This window comes from Mus musculus, chromosome 6 (genome assembly GCF_000001635.26).
Source record: "Mus musculus strain C57BL/6J chromosome 6, GRCm38.p6 C57BL/6J".
Lineage (NCBI taxonomy): Eukaryota > Metazoa > Chordata > Mammalia > Rodentia > Muridae > Mus > Mus musculus.
In genome coordinates, this window is record NC_000072.6 from 123304250 (window position 1) to 123319320 (window position 15071).

At 37.7% G+C, this 15071-nt stretch overlaps 1 protein-coding gene across 1 annotated transcript in view; it reads left to right on the forward strand.

The window, feature by feature from the left end:
• Positions 1-4083: 4083 nt before the first annotated feature.
• Positions 4084-15071, forward strand: part of Vmn2r19 (vomeronasal 2, receptor 19) — a 28205-nt gene continuing 17217 nt past the window's right edge. Inside the window, exons 1-3 of the mRNA NM_001104632.1 lie at positions 4084-4298; positions 5376-5673; positions 11265-12074. Coding sequence (NP_001098102.1) covers positions 4084-4298; positions 5376-5673; positions 11265-12074 — 1323 coding nt within the window. The remainder of the gene's footprint in view (positions 4299-5375; positions 5674-11264; positions 12075-15071) is intronic.

Consider the following 15071-nt stretch of genomic DNA (forward strand, 5'->3'; position numbering starts at 1 on the left):
TCAATTTTCAAATAAAGACACAAATCTAGCAGAATGGATGTGAAAACAGAACCCATAATTCTCCTGCATACAAGAAACACACCTTAACATCAAAGATGAATATTTCCTCAGAGTAAAGGGCTGAAAAAAGATTTTCCAAGCAAATGGACACATGAAGCAAGCTGGTGTAGCTTTCCTAATATCTAACAATGTCACAGACAGTTGGAGTCTGCCGAAAGACCTTCACTCACAAAGACCTCAGAGACTGAGATTGCTGCAAATTGCAAGAGGTTTTATTTTTTATTGATCCAACATGTTGCCCCCTCTGCCACCCCCCTCCTCCACCCCCCAGCATGCAGGCAAGAGGAGACCCTGAACAAAGAACACACTTTTTATACCTTGTAAGGGGCAGATCTAGGCAACAGGTCTAGCTGGCTTATTCTAATAGGTGTAGCAAGTGACCTTTTCAGGCACTGGATAGTTTGCATGGTGTGACTACCTTTGGCCTAGTCTCTCACTCTGCCTGCCCTTATGGTTTTTCTTTCAGCATTGTTTAGTCAGCCTTAACTGGATCTGCATTTGACCTGCTAGTACAGTTTAGAAAGTCCCTTCAGAGGGGGAAGGGGCTGAGTGGTCTTGAATTTATTTTGGATTCTACAGGACCATCCCAGGTATGGGGTCCTTGGGATGTAGGTTCTTGAGACAAGTGGGTAAGGATTCGGCTGTGACAAACAGAAACAAACACAGAGGCAGTTTGAATCTGAGTGTATTTTGCAGCTATCAAGCAAGGGTTTTTATACATAGATAAACAGGTATTATATCTCTGAAAAGCTGTTCAGTGAAACAGTGAAATAGAATGGACATAGCAACAATCATTTGGTATATTAAAACACAAAATCATCCAGTTATTACAAATTCAAATAAGGTGTTTTCAATGAAACAGCCAGGTAGAACAAATATTATTATGATCTTTTGCTACATCAAAATACAAAAATCATCTAAGGCTCGTGGCACATTTCCAAGAACAAGCTAATGAGGTTTTATGATCAGTTACTGCTTATCTGTATATCTTCAAAGCATAAATTTAAACTGTTTTAATTCTTTTTATTTAAGACTTTCTCAAACAATATACCAAAACCTACTTCCGATGAATCAAATGCAGCCATATAAAATATTACTGTTGGGGAAGTTTATATTTATCAATACTATCTTATAGATGATTTATAAAGTGAAGTGATCGTTTTCCTGGAGATGAGGCCATGGTTAGTGACTCCATTTCAAGGGATGGTTTTGTAGCCATAATACTCACTTAGGATTTTAGCCTAGGCTATCAGGTCATCTCGTATATTGGAAAAGGAATAGAAAAAAATAAAACAGATAAGTTGCCAAGAGAATTATGGTTCAATAATTTTTCTCCGGCCAAGTGTTCCACAACTGGTTCCAGGAGGCCTCCTTCTTTTAAAGTCTACTGCCTCAGTCTGTGAAACTTGTCACACAGAGCCCACTGAGATTGGTGTGGCACAAGAAAGATTTTCAACTAAAATTAATCAAAAGAGATAGGGATCTACAATTCTTATTTATCAAAGGAAAACTCTACCAAGGTGACATTTAGATTCTGAACATCTATGCTTTAAATGCAAGGACACCCACATTCATAAAGGAAACATTATTAAAGCTTAAACCACAACATCCACCTTCATACATTGATAGATGCTTTAACACCCCAGTCGCATCAACGGAAAGGCCATCTAGACAGAAACTAAACAGAGAAGTAATGGAGCTAGCAGATGTTATTACTCAGAAGGACCTCAGGCATATCTATGGAACATTCTACTCAAACACAAAGAATATACCTGTCTCTCAGGACACTATAGAAACGTCTCCAAAACTGAGACGTCATAAAACACGTCTTAACAGATATAAGAAAAATGAAATGTAATAGGTCTACCTCAAGACCCAGTATACAATTCCTGCACATAGAGCCAAAGCATGCTCCACCATACCACAAGGATACTTGTTCACCTATGTCTATAGCAGCTTTATTTGTGATAGCAAAAAAATTGGAAACAACCTAAATGCCGCTCAGCTGAAGAATGGACAAAGAAAATGTGGTACATTTACACAATGGAGTACTACTCAGCTGCTAAAAGCAATGTCATGAAATTTGCTGTCAGAGACCATACCGTGAGAAAGCGAGTCCTTCATAATCTCCCACCCTGACAGGCCAAATGGCCTCGTGCTAGGAGCTGATTGTCACTCCCTCCTCCCTGGTCCCTTCCTGGCACCTGTGGCTGTAATAGCTGAATTATAGTCCCCTCTTCCCTATCTCTTCCTGACTCTCATGACTTCTAAGGACATGAGTTATGCCTAAACCCAGCCTCACACCCCAAGGCTGATAAGGAGGATCTATGTTCTGGAGATAAGACGCAGAGTGCCCGCCGCCTGGAGCCTGACTTCGGCCCTCATGTCAGCAGATGCCCACCTCTTTGTTCTTTGTTAAATTTCCCTTCGACCCTTCCCTATTCCCCTCGATGTATGCTTTAAAACCAGGCACCTCAGTCTAATAGACGGAGACCTTGATAGGTAAAAATCTACTTGGTCATCTGCTTCTCTTTTTTCTTCCAATCCCATTTCCTTACAGGTTTGCTGTCTCCCTTGCACCCACGAATAACTGAATCCCGCGGGATGGGATAATTTGCCAGTAAATGGATAGAGATATCATCCTGAGTGAGGTAATTGAGTCCCCGAAAGATGAAGGTAGTATGTAACCACTTAGGTATGGATATTAGCCTTAAAGTAAAGAATAACCATGCTACAATCCACAGACCCAAAGAAATAAGATGAGGATAAGGTGTGATTTTCCTCATGTTCTGAGTAACAAAGCCTCTGTACACACTCTTACCTACAGGTTCTTACCCCCTTAGGAGCTGTGATGAAGTGTATTTTCCATGTGAATGGACTTAATCTGATTTGCAAAACAAGTGACATATATCTTTATACATCTGAATTTCTTATTACAAATATATATATTATATATATTCACATCAAAATACGGTAACAGTTATGCTTGGTGACGCACACCGGTATCTGCAACTAAGAAGATTGAGACAGGAGGTTCACAATTGCAAGGACAACCTGGGCAGCCTATTACATGCCTTTAAAGATTTAAAAAGGCTAAAGATGTGACTCTAAAGTAGAGTATTGCCCAGCATACACCATGCTCTAAGTGCAGTCTCCTAGAATGTCAGCACCAAAAATGAATGAATGAGAGAGAGAGAGAAAGAAAGGGGAAAAAAGAAAATTTGCTTAACACATTGGACCTCATTCATGCACAAGAGACATTTTTAAAAGCAATAAGTATCCCATGATTTGCTTTCTCTGTAGTAAATAATTCTGAAATCACACCAGTACTTGAAAAAAAACTGTGTGAAGTAAGTGTTTAGACTTAATTTTCACGATGTGTATTATTTCTATTCATAAGCATATACAATGTAAGATGTTAAAAAATACACATGTTAATAATTTGCCCTATATAGTAATCAAACATAATTTTTTCTAATGAGAGATTTTGTCTTGGACATACAGAAATATGTTAGAATTACATTTATGCTAAAAGATTATGAGTCCCGCCCTGCTCCCCCACTGAACCCTTTGATGTCATCTTTCAGATGACGCTTCATGACTTCATTATGTTTCCACTGGTTAGTCTCTCTTTACCTTGGGACCTTGAGAAGTCTCAGTTCACTGAGTGTAAACACCCCACAGGTGTTTGAGAGGACTTCACACTTTTCTTAATTGTGTGTTTTCCTGCCAACAATCAGGATTACTAGGTGCCAGGTTCCTGAGCCCTTGGAGACTCACAGTGACTCTGTGAAGGGGACATAATCTAGGGCTATGTAGGTGCAAAGCAGATTGTACTCCAGGGAACTGAGGAAGTGTTTGGATACTGGTGGGCCTGTATCAGGACAAAACAATGCTTTATAAACTTGATCAACACTGACCAGACAGCCACATGTTTTATCAGTTTGTTGATGTGTTATTGGGATCCATGACTCTCAACTGAACAGATTTCCGGGTTTTATCCATTTTTTTATCAACGTAAATATGAGATTACTCATTGCCTTCTCTCTCTGGATTATTCTCATTGTGTTCCAGGAACAAATGTCTTGTTTCTCCTTAAGTATACCTGCTTCTCCTGGCTACTATCAAGATGGGGATTTTGTGATTGGAGGACTCTTCTCCCTTAGAGTGATGATTAGACGCTTCATAAGTAAATTTAGCTTTAAAGATGCATTCTATTTATCAGAATTTCTTTATGCGTAAGTGTTTGGCTTCTCTCATTTAAAAATATTTCTTCAGGATTTCATACATATATATAATATATGTTGATCAAACCCTCCTCTACTGCTTCCCCCCACCCCAATGTCCACTGTCTCCTGTCTCAAGTTCATGCTCTCTCTGCCTCTCTCGCTCTCTCACACTCTCTCTCTCTCAACTTTATCTATTCTGTCTCCATCTCACTTTTTAATCTACTGAGTTCATTTAGGCATGCCAGTACTGCAGGAGTATAGGACATCATCTAGAGTGTAGGCAAACGAAACTTCCTGGAAGGAAACTGACTCTCTCTTCCCCAGTAGCCACCAAATACCAAGAGCTAATCAGCCATGACTTTCTCTCTGTGTGTCTCCTTCTACTCATGCGGAATCTCTTAAATATGTAAGAAGGTGTTGAAAGCACTTTGAAGTAAAAATTTTTTCTTGGTAGATATTTAGTGTATTGTACTGAAAACATGTTATTTTTCCTATTTAAATTGACATGACACTATTTTTTAAAATTGCTATGTTTGATCAAGCACTGTGTATTTTCCTGAGGTTTATTCTACTTTCGAAGACCACAAGAAATACTAAGTTTAAATGTTTGCTTTTCTCCTCCATTTCAATTTCTCAGACACGAATTGCACAGTAAAATGTGAAAATTGTATATTCAAAAGTATGTGTTGGTGCAAACCTTTAATCCCACAACCTGAGAAGCAGAGGCAGATGAATCTCTATGAGACTGTGGTTAACCTAGTCTACATAGTGAGTTTCAGTCCAGCCTGGGCTGAATAGTGAGACACTGTCTCAAAAAAATTCAAAAGCAAAAATTGTGCTATGAATCTTCATTTTAACACTAATTCTTCTACATTTTTAATATAGAATATCCTGTTTATTTCTTGGATTATTGTGTATATTCTTTATATGACTTAGATTATTAAAAATAAAAATCCAGAGTTTAAGAGGGAGCATGAGAAGAGCTACAAGGAGAAAAGAAAGGAAGGTAACTCATGTAATTATATTTTAATTAAAAATTAATATTAAAAAGAACACAAAAATTATCTTTATAATATTTCATCATAGGCATCTTACCAAACATTATCAACATATATTGGCAATGGTTTTTGCTACAGAAAAAATCAACAAGGACCCAAATATTCTGTTCAATATGTCCCTGGGATTCTATCTCTTCAATGTTGACTATCTTGAGATGAAGGCCATGGAAAGTTCTATGGCTTTGATCTCAGGAGAGAGCCCCCCAATTCCTAACTACAGCTGCAGGCCTGAGAAGACTGATAAGCTGGTTGCAGTGATAGGAGGCATTTCAACAGGAATATCAACTCAGATCTCCCGAGTTCTAAGTCTCTACAACATCCCACAGGTATGCAAAGAATCATGGTTCCTTGGGTTAAACATAGTAACATAGTAATAAATGCTAGTTAATTCAGTTATTGTTTGTTGATGAGGTATGGAACTACTTAAAAATTTACTATTTAGTTATCATTTTAACTATAAAGTATAATCTATTCATAAGATGAAATCATGTGTGTATAACAAATTTAATTTAAAAACCTTTAAATTTGAAAACTAAAGATAAAGTAATGACAACCTGTATTCTTTTTTTTTATTAGATATTTTCTTTATTTGCATTTCAAATGTTATCCTGAAAGTTCCCTGTACCCTCCCCCCGCCTTGCTCCCGTACCCACCACTTCTTGGCCCTGGTGTTCCCCTCTACTCTTTGCAAGACCAAGGGGCCTCTTTTCCCAATGATGGCCCACTAGGCCATCTTCTGCTACCTATGCAGCTAGAAATGAGCTCTGGGGCACTGGTTAGTTCATAATGTTGTTCCACCTATTTGGTTGCAGACCCCTTCAGCTCCTTGGGTACTTTCTCTATCTCCTCCATTGGGGGCCCTGTGTTCCATTCAATAGATGACTGTGAGCATCCACTTCTGCATTTGCCAGGCACTGGAATAGCCTCACATGAGACAGCTAACCTGTATTGTAACAACTCCAAGAAAATGTTGCTTGTCTTGTACCATTGTTAATAGTGACTTTCTTTTGTATCCAGTTTTAGAGCATCACCAAGCATGAGGAGTACAATAATTCTACTCATGTATCTTCAGTGTAACAACCATGGACATTTTCCTGATTCTTTTACTGTGGTATCAGCTCACATTGTCACATTGCATTTACCTTTCCAAAGAACTGTGAGTCAGACACACTCTGACCAGTTGTGGGGAGTGTTTGCAATTTTCCTCTGTTGGCATTAATGGTTTAACCTTTGTCTTTAAAATTCTTTCTGTTGATCAGTAATGATTTCTTATAAACAGTGCTAGAGTAGCAGCAGTTATAATTCAAATGCATCCTACTTAGTAAAAAACTTGAAAAGGGCTCTTTAGAAATTTAACTTTGCAAATAACAGTTCTGTTACTAACTGTTTCTCTCTATATATCTCAAAATCTTTGTCAAATGCGTTAGGCTGTAATTTTGTTTTTAATGTTTACATTTTTTTTTTAACTTTTGAGACAGGTTCCCACCATGTAGTCTTGAGTATCTTGAATTTCCTATGTGACCTCACAGAAATCCTTCTGCCTGTGCTTGTCAAGGGCTGGTATTAAAGGCATGTATGTCTGTGCCTGACCAGATGTTTATTTTTATGTTTTTTTATGAATGAATTTTATTTCTTATTTTAAATATTTGACTTTGAACATATGCTTATTATGACATTTATAATGAATATCATTATTTATAAAAAATGCACATATATAATTGTATTTCGCTCATTTTTGTCACAGATCCTCCTACCTGCCTCTCATTGGTTTCCAGTTTCTCACCTAACAGCTCTCTATTCTGTTTTACTGCCATGAGTTGCTTTGAATTGATTTTTGCACAGGGTAGAGAGACAGGTAACTCTTTCTTGACTTTTCTACATTTGGCTAGATATTCAATTTCTCTAGCAATTTGTGGAAGTGATTATCTTTTCTCCAAAATATATGTTTGACTGTAGTTTTGTGAGTTTACTTACTGGTCTTGTCTTAGGTTTGTCAAAAGGTTTATCTTATGCCAACACCTGGCTGCTATGTTACTATGGCTCATTTTTAATAATTTGAGATCTAGTGTTGAAAACATGCACCAGTACCCTCTCTTATTGAGGATGGCTTTGCCAAGTTGAGGTCTTTGTGTTTCCACATGAATTTTAGACTTGCCTTTGCTAGTTTTGTTAAAAGATTCATAGGAAGATGGATGAGAATTACCCTTAATAATATATCATTTTGGCATATTTGTAATATTAATTTGGCCAATCTGTATGCATCAACATTTATCCAATTTCTGGCCTCATCTTTAATGCCTTTAAAATCTTCCACCTCTTTGCTTAGGCTTATTCCTAGGTGCTTTTTTTTTTTTTTTTTTTTTTTTTTTTTTTTTTTTTTTTTTTTTTGCACATGGTAATACTCTCATTATATCTATCTTTACAAATTCATTATTGATATATAAAAAGGTACTAGTTTGGATATCTATTTTGTGTTCTGTTACTTTGATGAAAGTGTATATATGGTCTGAGAAACTCATACTTAAAGTGCCATGGAAAGCCCATGAGAAAACTTTCAGACATAAACATATAATATGCAAGGAGGAATAATTTACCTTCTTCTTACCCTATTTGTGTGTGTTTTCTTACTATATTGATTTTGCTAGGATTTCAAACTAAAAATAAATGGCAAAATGAATACTCTCTGGCCCTTTGTTTGTAGTTTTACTTTTAAATTTTGAATGTTTCATCTGGCATTCGATCCATGTCAATATCCCTATATTCTGTAGTTAAGGAGTAATGATATTTAGGATGTCGCACTGCTTTGGGAGCTCATGTTTCTTTGGTCTCTGTGTTTGAGTTGTGAGTCTTCTGGCTTGGATATTTCTTTTTGTTTTACTTGTATATCTTTTTATTGATCCATGGATTCCTTTCATGTCAATGCTTTTTAATTATTTTTAATATTGTGCAGATAGGAAGAGAGAGAGAGAGAAAGAGAGAGAGAGAGAGAGAGAGAGGGAGGGAGAGAGAGAGAGAGAGAGAGAGAGAGGGAGAGAGAGAGAGAGAGAGAGAGAGAGAGAGAGAGAGAGAGAGAGAGAGAGAGAGAGAGAGAGAGAGAGAGAAAGTGAATGGTTATGAACCATTGGGCACAGTTGCTGGAAACTGAACTTCAATCCTTTGAATTATTTTTTTTGTCAGCATATGATGCATAGATTTTATTATGGCCATTCACATGCTCTTTGTTCTTACTGTCTGCATGCCGATGCTGCAAAGACCCTCCCATCTTGCTGTTCTGCTCTTTGAACAAAACTCTTCCAACTCTTTCATGCTTTTAGTTCAGTGTTTTATTACTTTTCCCTGCCTAGGATTTCTTTTACCACTCCAATGACTCCCTTTCTAGTTCTCTCTCTCCATGATTGTATGTATGTATGTGTATGTGTGGGTGCATGTGTTTGTGTCTGGTATGTTGTACCTGTGAGTATGGTGTGTGTCAGGTGTGCAGGTAGTTATGTCAGAAAAACCCACACAGGGAGACCAGAGATTCTTCCTCCATCTCTATCTACACTGCTGCTTTAAATCAGTGTTTTTGACTGAACCAGAAGCTTGAGATTCTGGGCTGACTCTTCTGCAAGCTCTTAGGACTTACCTGCCCCTACTCTGCTCTTTGGGATACAAACACGCAGGCAACTCTGACCTGCTATGGAGATGCTTAGGATTCTAACACAGGCCCTAATGATTGGAGAGTAAGCACTTCCAACCCACAGAGCCTCCCCCAGCCTCATTATATATATATATATCTCACATATGATTTTAAGTTAGTGTACAAAGTGGATTTACCATGGCATCTTCATGTATGTATAGCATTATTGTTTACTCTTCAGTCCGCTCAGGCTTTGGCCTATCAGACACCACATTTATAGTCTAATTCTGAGGTCAGCTCCTAGTCAGCAAGACAGTAAATTAAACCCTCCCTCCATAAACTGCCTGGTCCAAGTCCCTTCCAACTTAACTATTCAGTTTGTTGCCATTGTGAACTGCCATTTTCACACGTGTGACCTGAGGCAGACTCATCCAGGCCTGTTCATCGGCCTGCAGGCTCTGTGAGGTGCTGTTACTACCCATTCTCAGTCCCTCACAGGAGGTCAGTGTTAGAAGATCAGTTCTCTCCTGAGATGGCAGCCTACCACAGCCCTCTCAGTCATGGAGAGTGACAAGCTAAAGCTCTTGTGTTTGGTCAGCTCATCTCCCTGGAGGAGCAGCTGTCTTCCTGAGAGCAACACCTGGATTGGAGAACTGAAAGGAGCCTAGGCTTGTCCTGTCAGCAGGACAACATGTCTTTCTATCACAGCCTCTGGCCTTATCTTTCAGATGCACTTTTGTCACATTTCAAAAACATAATTTTTAAATTTATGGTTTAACAGTAGTTCACTCAGATTTTGGAATATTTTAAGTAATAACAATTATAAACTAGTTTCATGGGCTTCATGAGCCTATTATCAATGTTTAGTATTATAAAAAATTGTATCATGTTGTATCATCTATTTAAATTGTTTAATTTGAGCCAGGCAGTGGTGGCACATGCCTTTAATCCCAGCACTTGGGAGTCAGAGGCAGGTGGATTTCTGAATTTAAGGCCAGACTGATCTACAGAGTGAGTTCCAGGACAGCTAAGGCTATACTGAGAAAACCTGTCTCAAAGAAATTGTTTAATTTGGTCATTTAGTAAATACTGAGTATTTCTTTATGCTACAGTTTCCTTCCTTAATGTACTCATGTTTACTTCATTTTCTAATTTCTTCTTTCCTATTTCTCCTCTGTTTTCCTTTCTACCCCTCTCTTTCAGTCAATTGACATGTATTGAGTGTCTGTATTCAATTGCCATGATTTTGGATTCAGTAAGTATTCACTAATATTCAAATCCAGATGCCTGGCAAGAAGTCAATGAATAGAGCCAGGGTGTCAGCTGTGGATTAGGGCATGATCTAGTGGGCATTTGATTTTAGGAGTTTCTTTAGAGAATTTGTGTAAAAGGGGGGATTGAGTCCTAATCTGAGACATGGGACACTGGGAGATTCTGATACCACCTGTATTGAGAAAGATAGAAGATTCAGTAAGGCAGACTGATAGTGTTGTCCAAAAGTTGAAATACATTTCTTGATCAAAGAAAAAAATCCTGGGACTCATTCAGGAGTACATTTTAAAGGAATGTATTGTTTCATTTTAGTAAGTGAAGTGAATTTAATAATTGGTCATTTGATTTGGCAAATTAATAATCTAGTCCTCTCCCAACCCCAGAGGAGATGCCCTAAAGTGCATAGGAATGACAGAGTACTATGTCAATTAAAGTTTTCTGGTAAGAAGGATAGCAATGTGATGAGAGTTGACCAGAGGCTACTGTTAAATAGGAACTTTACAACATTAGTTGAGGTAGATAGTCAGCATTCTATCCTAAGCAAGCTTGTATTAAGCATTACAAAAAGACAAAAACAAAGGAACGTGCAGGGAAATAGAGACTTCACTAGTGGGTTTTAAAATGCTTCTTAGATTCTTCTTTATTGGGTAATTAGTTATGGATTTGTGGCTTCAAGTAAAAGGCCTTTAGTGTTATTTCTCCACTTCCATACTAGGAGGAGGAAAGTTTTGGTATAGAAAATGACAGATTTGTAAATGTACTTATTTGACTGGTATTGCCTGAACTGAGAGAAGGAGATAGACACTCCGTGACCCTGTTTGATACATTTTATAAAAGTGAAAAGAAAAAAATACACTTCATGTAAGGACTAAAAAGTAAGTGATGGATCATAAGTAACAAAGTGGTATTTCTTAGTACAGTTATTTAACTGTTTAGTTTGTGCAAGAGTGTATTAAGAGAAGATGTAAACTAAATCATCTGAGAATAAACATAATTGTAATATTTTAGTGGTAACTTTCTGTTTAGATCAGCTATGCTCCTTTTGACCAGAGCCTTGGGACCAGAGTCCAGCTTCAGTCTCCTTACCAGTTTCCTGTGTACACCACAGCTCTGTATCAGGGAATTATTCAACTGCTGCTATACTTCACTTGGGTCTGGGTTGCCCTGGTGGTTCCAGATGATATGAGGGGAGAATTCTTCCTTAGGGACATCACAGAGGAGATAAAGAACCAAGGAATTTGCGTTGCATTTGCAGAAAAAGTTCCAGAATTTCCTGCTAAAGACACAGTAAACAGGAAACGTTTTATGGAAAGATTCTCATTGACACGTGTTATCATTGCATTTGGTGACACATATTCTCTTCTGAGCTTTGTCGATATGATCATTCACTATGGTACTTTTCATAATGTCTGGATCACAACTTCTGATTGGGATTTCACCACATTTCCTTTTCATCAACATAAAAGTCATATAATCTCTGTTAGAGGATTATCATTTTCTGTTCGCATGGATCAAGTACCGGGATTCAAGGATTTTCTCAGAGATGTTCAACCTAGAAAATACCCTCATGATATCTTTATCCAGGATGTGTGGTCCATCTTATTTGAATGTCCATATTTGTATTGGCAGAAAGTCAGGGAACCAAGTAAATGTGAGCCAAATGGCAGCCTGAGCACACGACCTCTGCATGTTTGGGATATGAATACCTCACCCTATAGCTCCAAAGTCCATGCTGCTGTGTATGCCATTGCCCAGGCACTCCATGAGGAGCTGTCACTCAGAATGGCAGGAGACTCACTTGATAAAAGTGTACTCCGGGCTCCTCTCCCATGGAAGGTAGCAATAGCTGGTCTTGTGTTTTCCAAAGTGTTGGGTTCCTGGTTATAAATTCTGCATTTTGTTTCATGAACTTTAATAGGTACTCTCAAATTAGAGATATAATTAAAATAAAACACATTGTGGTGTTTAACGTTGAATTAATATTTCTATGAGAAAACAATACAAGCATGATGCTGAAAAAATGATTTTCCTAGTTTAAGCACTTTCAATTAATAATATTCAGTTCCTTTCACAGTCATATCTTTTTTATTGTTGTTTTCATTGTTTTGTGAAGAAACTATAGAATACAACTCAAATGCCTTGGGCAAGAGTAAATATGGTATATTTTAAGGTATTTTTGGCACATTTGATGCCAATAGTTTGTTTTATTTTGATAAACAGGTCCTAGAAAGAACACATAGCCCTATAAGGCTAGAAATTGCCATCCATGACTGTTTTCCAGTGTGTATGTCTTCACGAGTTTGAAGCCAGCCTGGACTATATAGAAAGACCTCATCTTTAAAATTAGATCTGAACCCCAACTGAAACAAATTAGTTTCTGTTAGATGAATATGGATTGAATGGAATATCACTAATCATGACACATCAACTTTCCGAATGTTTTCCCTCTGCACCTGCTTATCTTTTCAAACTTACTGATTTTCTAACAATGTACCAGAGTTCCTTCCTCTACATCCTTGTCAACACTTTATTTTATGAGGTTGTTTAAATTTGCTCATTGTTTGGTACTTTCAAACACTTATGTAAAGAATGGTGGGCATTTCCTACCTCTGTCCCATTGCATTCCCGACCCCTCCCTCCCCTGTTGGAGCTTTTTTCCCAACCAGCACTCTCCATTCTCATGGTCTAGTTTTATAAGTGGGATTCTCTGAATTTAATTAGAGGTACTCACCCAAGAGTGGCAGGTTATTTCTTGACGAAGGCTAATTATCCTTTAACATTACATAAATCTTTTGTGTGCTTTGAATTTTGACACTAGGCATTCTAACACTTAGAAAGTTGTGTAGTTCATGGTGAGCTGCATTCCCCTTTCTCTTAGATCAGTGATGGTAATCATCTTCCCACACACCTTATGGACACATGTATCCCTTTCTTGAAAAAAAAAAACAATCTAACAGACATTTTTTCTTATTTTAACTTTTGGCTAAACAATTTCATTAGTTTACCTTTAACCTGGGATAATAACCCTTCATTAGGTGTCTTGCTTGTAAATATCTTCTTCCATTCCAGGAATTGTTTTTACACTGTTGGCTGTTTTCTTTGCTAAGATGTTTTCTTAATTTAGCTTAACTCTGGTTTTGATATCTTCGTGTCTCTAGCTGCATATGTATCAGAAGATGGCCTAGTTCGCCATCAGTGGGAAGAGAGGCCCATTGGTCTTGCAAACTTTATATGCCTTAGTACAGGGGAACACCAGGGCCAAGAAGTGGGAGTGGGTGGGTAGGGGGGTGGAGGGGGAGGGTATGGGGGACTTTTGGGATAGCATTGGAAATGTAAATGAAGAAAATACCTAATAAAAAAAAAGAAAATGTCATCATCAAGAACAATGACATTAAACACTACCCTCTCTGTTTTAATGTAGGAGTTTTTTACTATGAGGTTTTGATCTGTTTTTTACTTTATTTAGTATATAAAACAGACAAAAATCCAACTGCAGTTTATCACCCTGCTTACACAACAGCCTTTGAAGAAGAGCCTACATTTCACCCTTTTTTCCTGGTGTCTTGTGTGTTCAGTTGGTTTCTGCGTTTCTGTTCAGCTCCTCTGTGATGTATGGATGTTATAGGCCATGCTTGTATTGCTGTAACTTTATGAAACTATTTAGAATAGGAAATGCAGTGCTTTAATTTTATTCTTCTTGATCAAGTTTGCAAAAGGCATAACTTGTGGGCATTTTAGGTCTTCAGAAAAGCATCATTTAAATTTTCGTAGCAACTGCCCTAATCTGTGAAACTGTTTGCATAATGAACTATTTTAAACAGTATTAATTCTTCTAATTCTTGATGCTGTTTCTTTTCTATGTCTTTTCAACCTTTTTCTTTTCTTTTTTTTTTTTTTTTTTGTTGGTTGGTGTGCCTTAAAACTGTGCAAGACAAGTCACTTTCAGCTTCAGCTATCTATCTATAGTAGATCTTTTTGTTGTCCGAGAATCCCCAAAGAATTATCTTTATTCTAATATTTGTTTTTTAAATACACACACACACACACACACACACACACACATATGTGTGTGTGTGTGTGTGTGTGTGTGTGTGTGTGTGTGTGTTCATCTGTATACCTGTGTACATATGTATGCTTGAGGAGTCTAGGAGAATATGTCGGAGTACCTGGAACTGGAGTCATGGGTGACTGAGCTGGCTAACTCACAGAGATTGTGGGAACAGAACTCAGGTCTTTTTCAAGGGTGGCAAGTGCTTTGCATTGCTTTTCAACCTTTTTCAACTGTGTCTTACAGGTTTTGCAATAGGGATATTTTACTTATTTCGTTAGATATTTTTCCTAATTAGTAAAATAAGTAGGAACATTGTTTTATTGTTTCTACTGGCATACATTTGTTATACATGCTATTCTGTTTCATAAGAATAATTACACTGAAGTGTATAAAATACTCATTTGACTATGTTTCCCCTCAGTTCCTTTACTCCACTTTCTATTCCCTGCAGAGGTGTAGTAGTTTGAATGAGAAATGTTCCCAACAGGCTCAGAATTTGAACAATAGGTTCTTGAGGCATTTGTCTAGGGAAATTTGGATGATGGAGAGTTCCTGCAGTAAATACATCAATGCAGAAGTGTTTTGGCATTTATTTCTCTTCATCTTACTTCAGGGCCATCCTCTCATCTTGCAGGTGAGGATGGGGACATCAGCTTCCTATGCCATCTCATGTCCTTGTTGCCATGCTCCTCACCATGATAGACTCTGGGCCTCTTGCAACCATAGGCCCAAATAAACTCTTCCTTTTGTCAGTTGCTTGGGTCATAGTGCTTTATCACAGC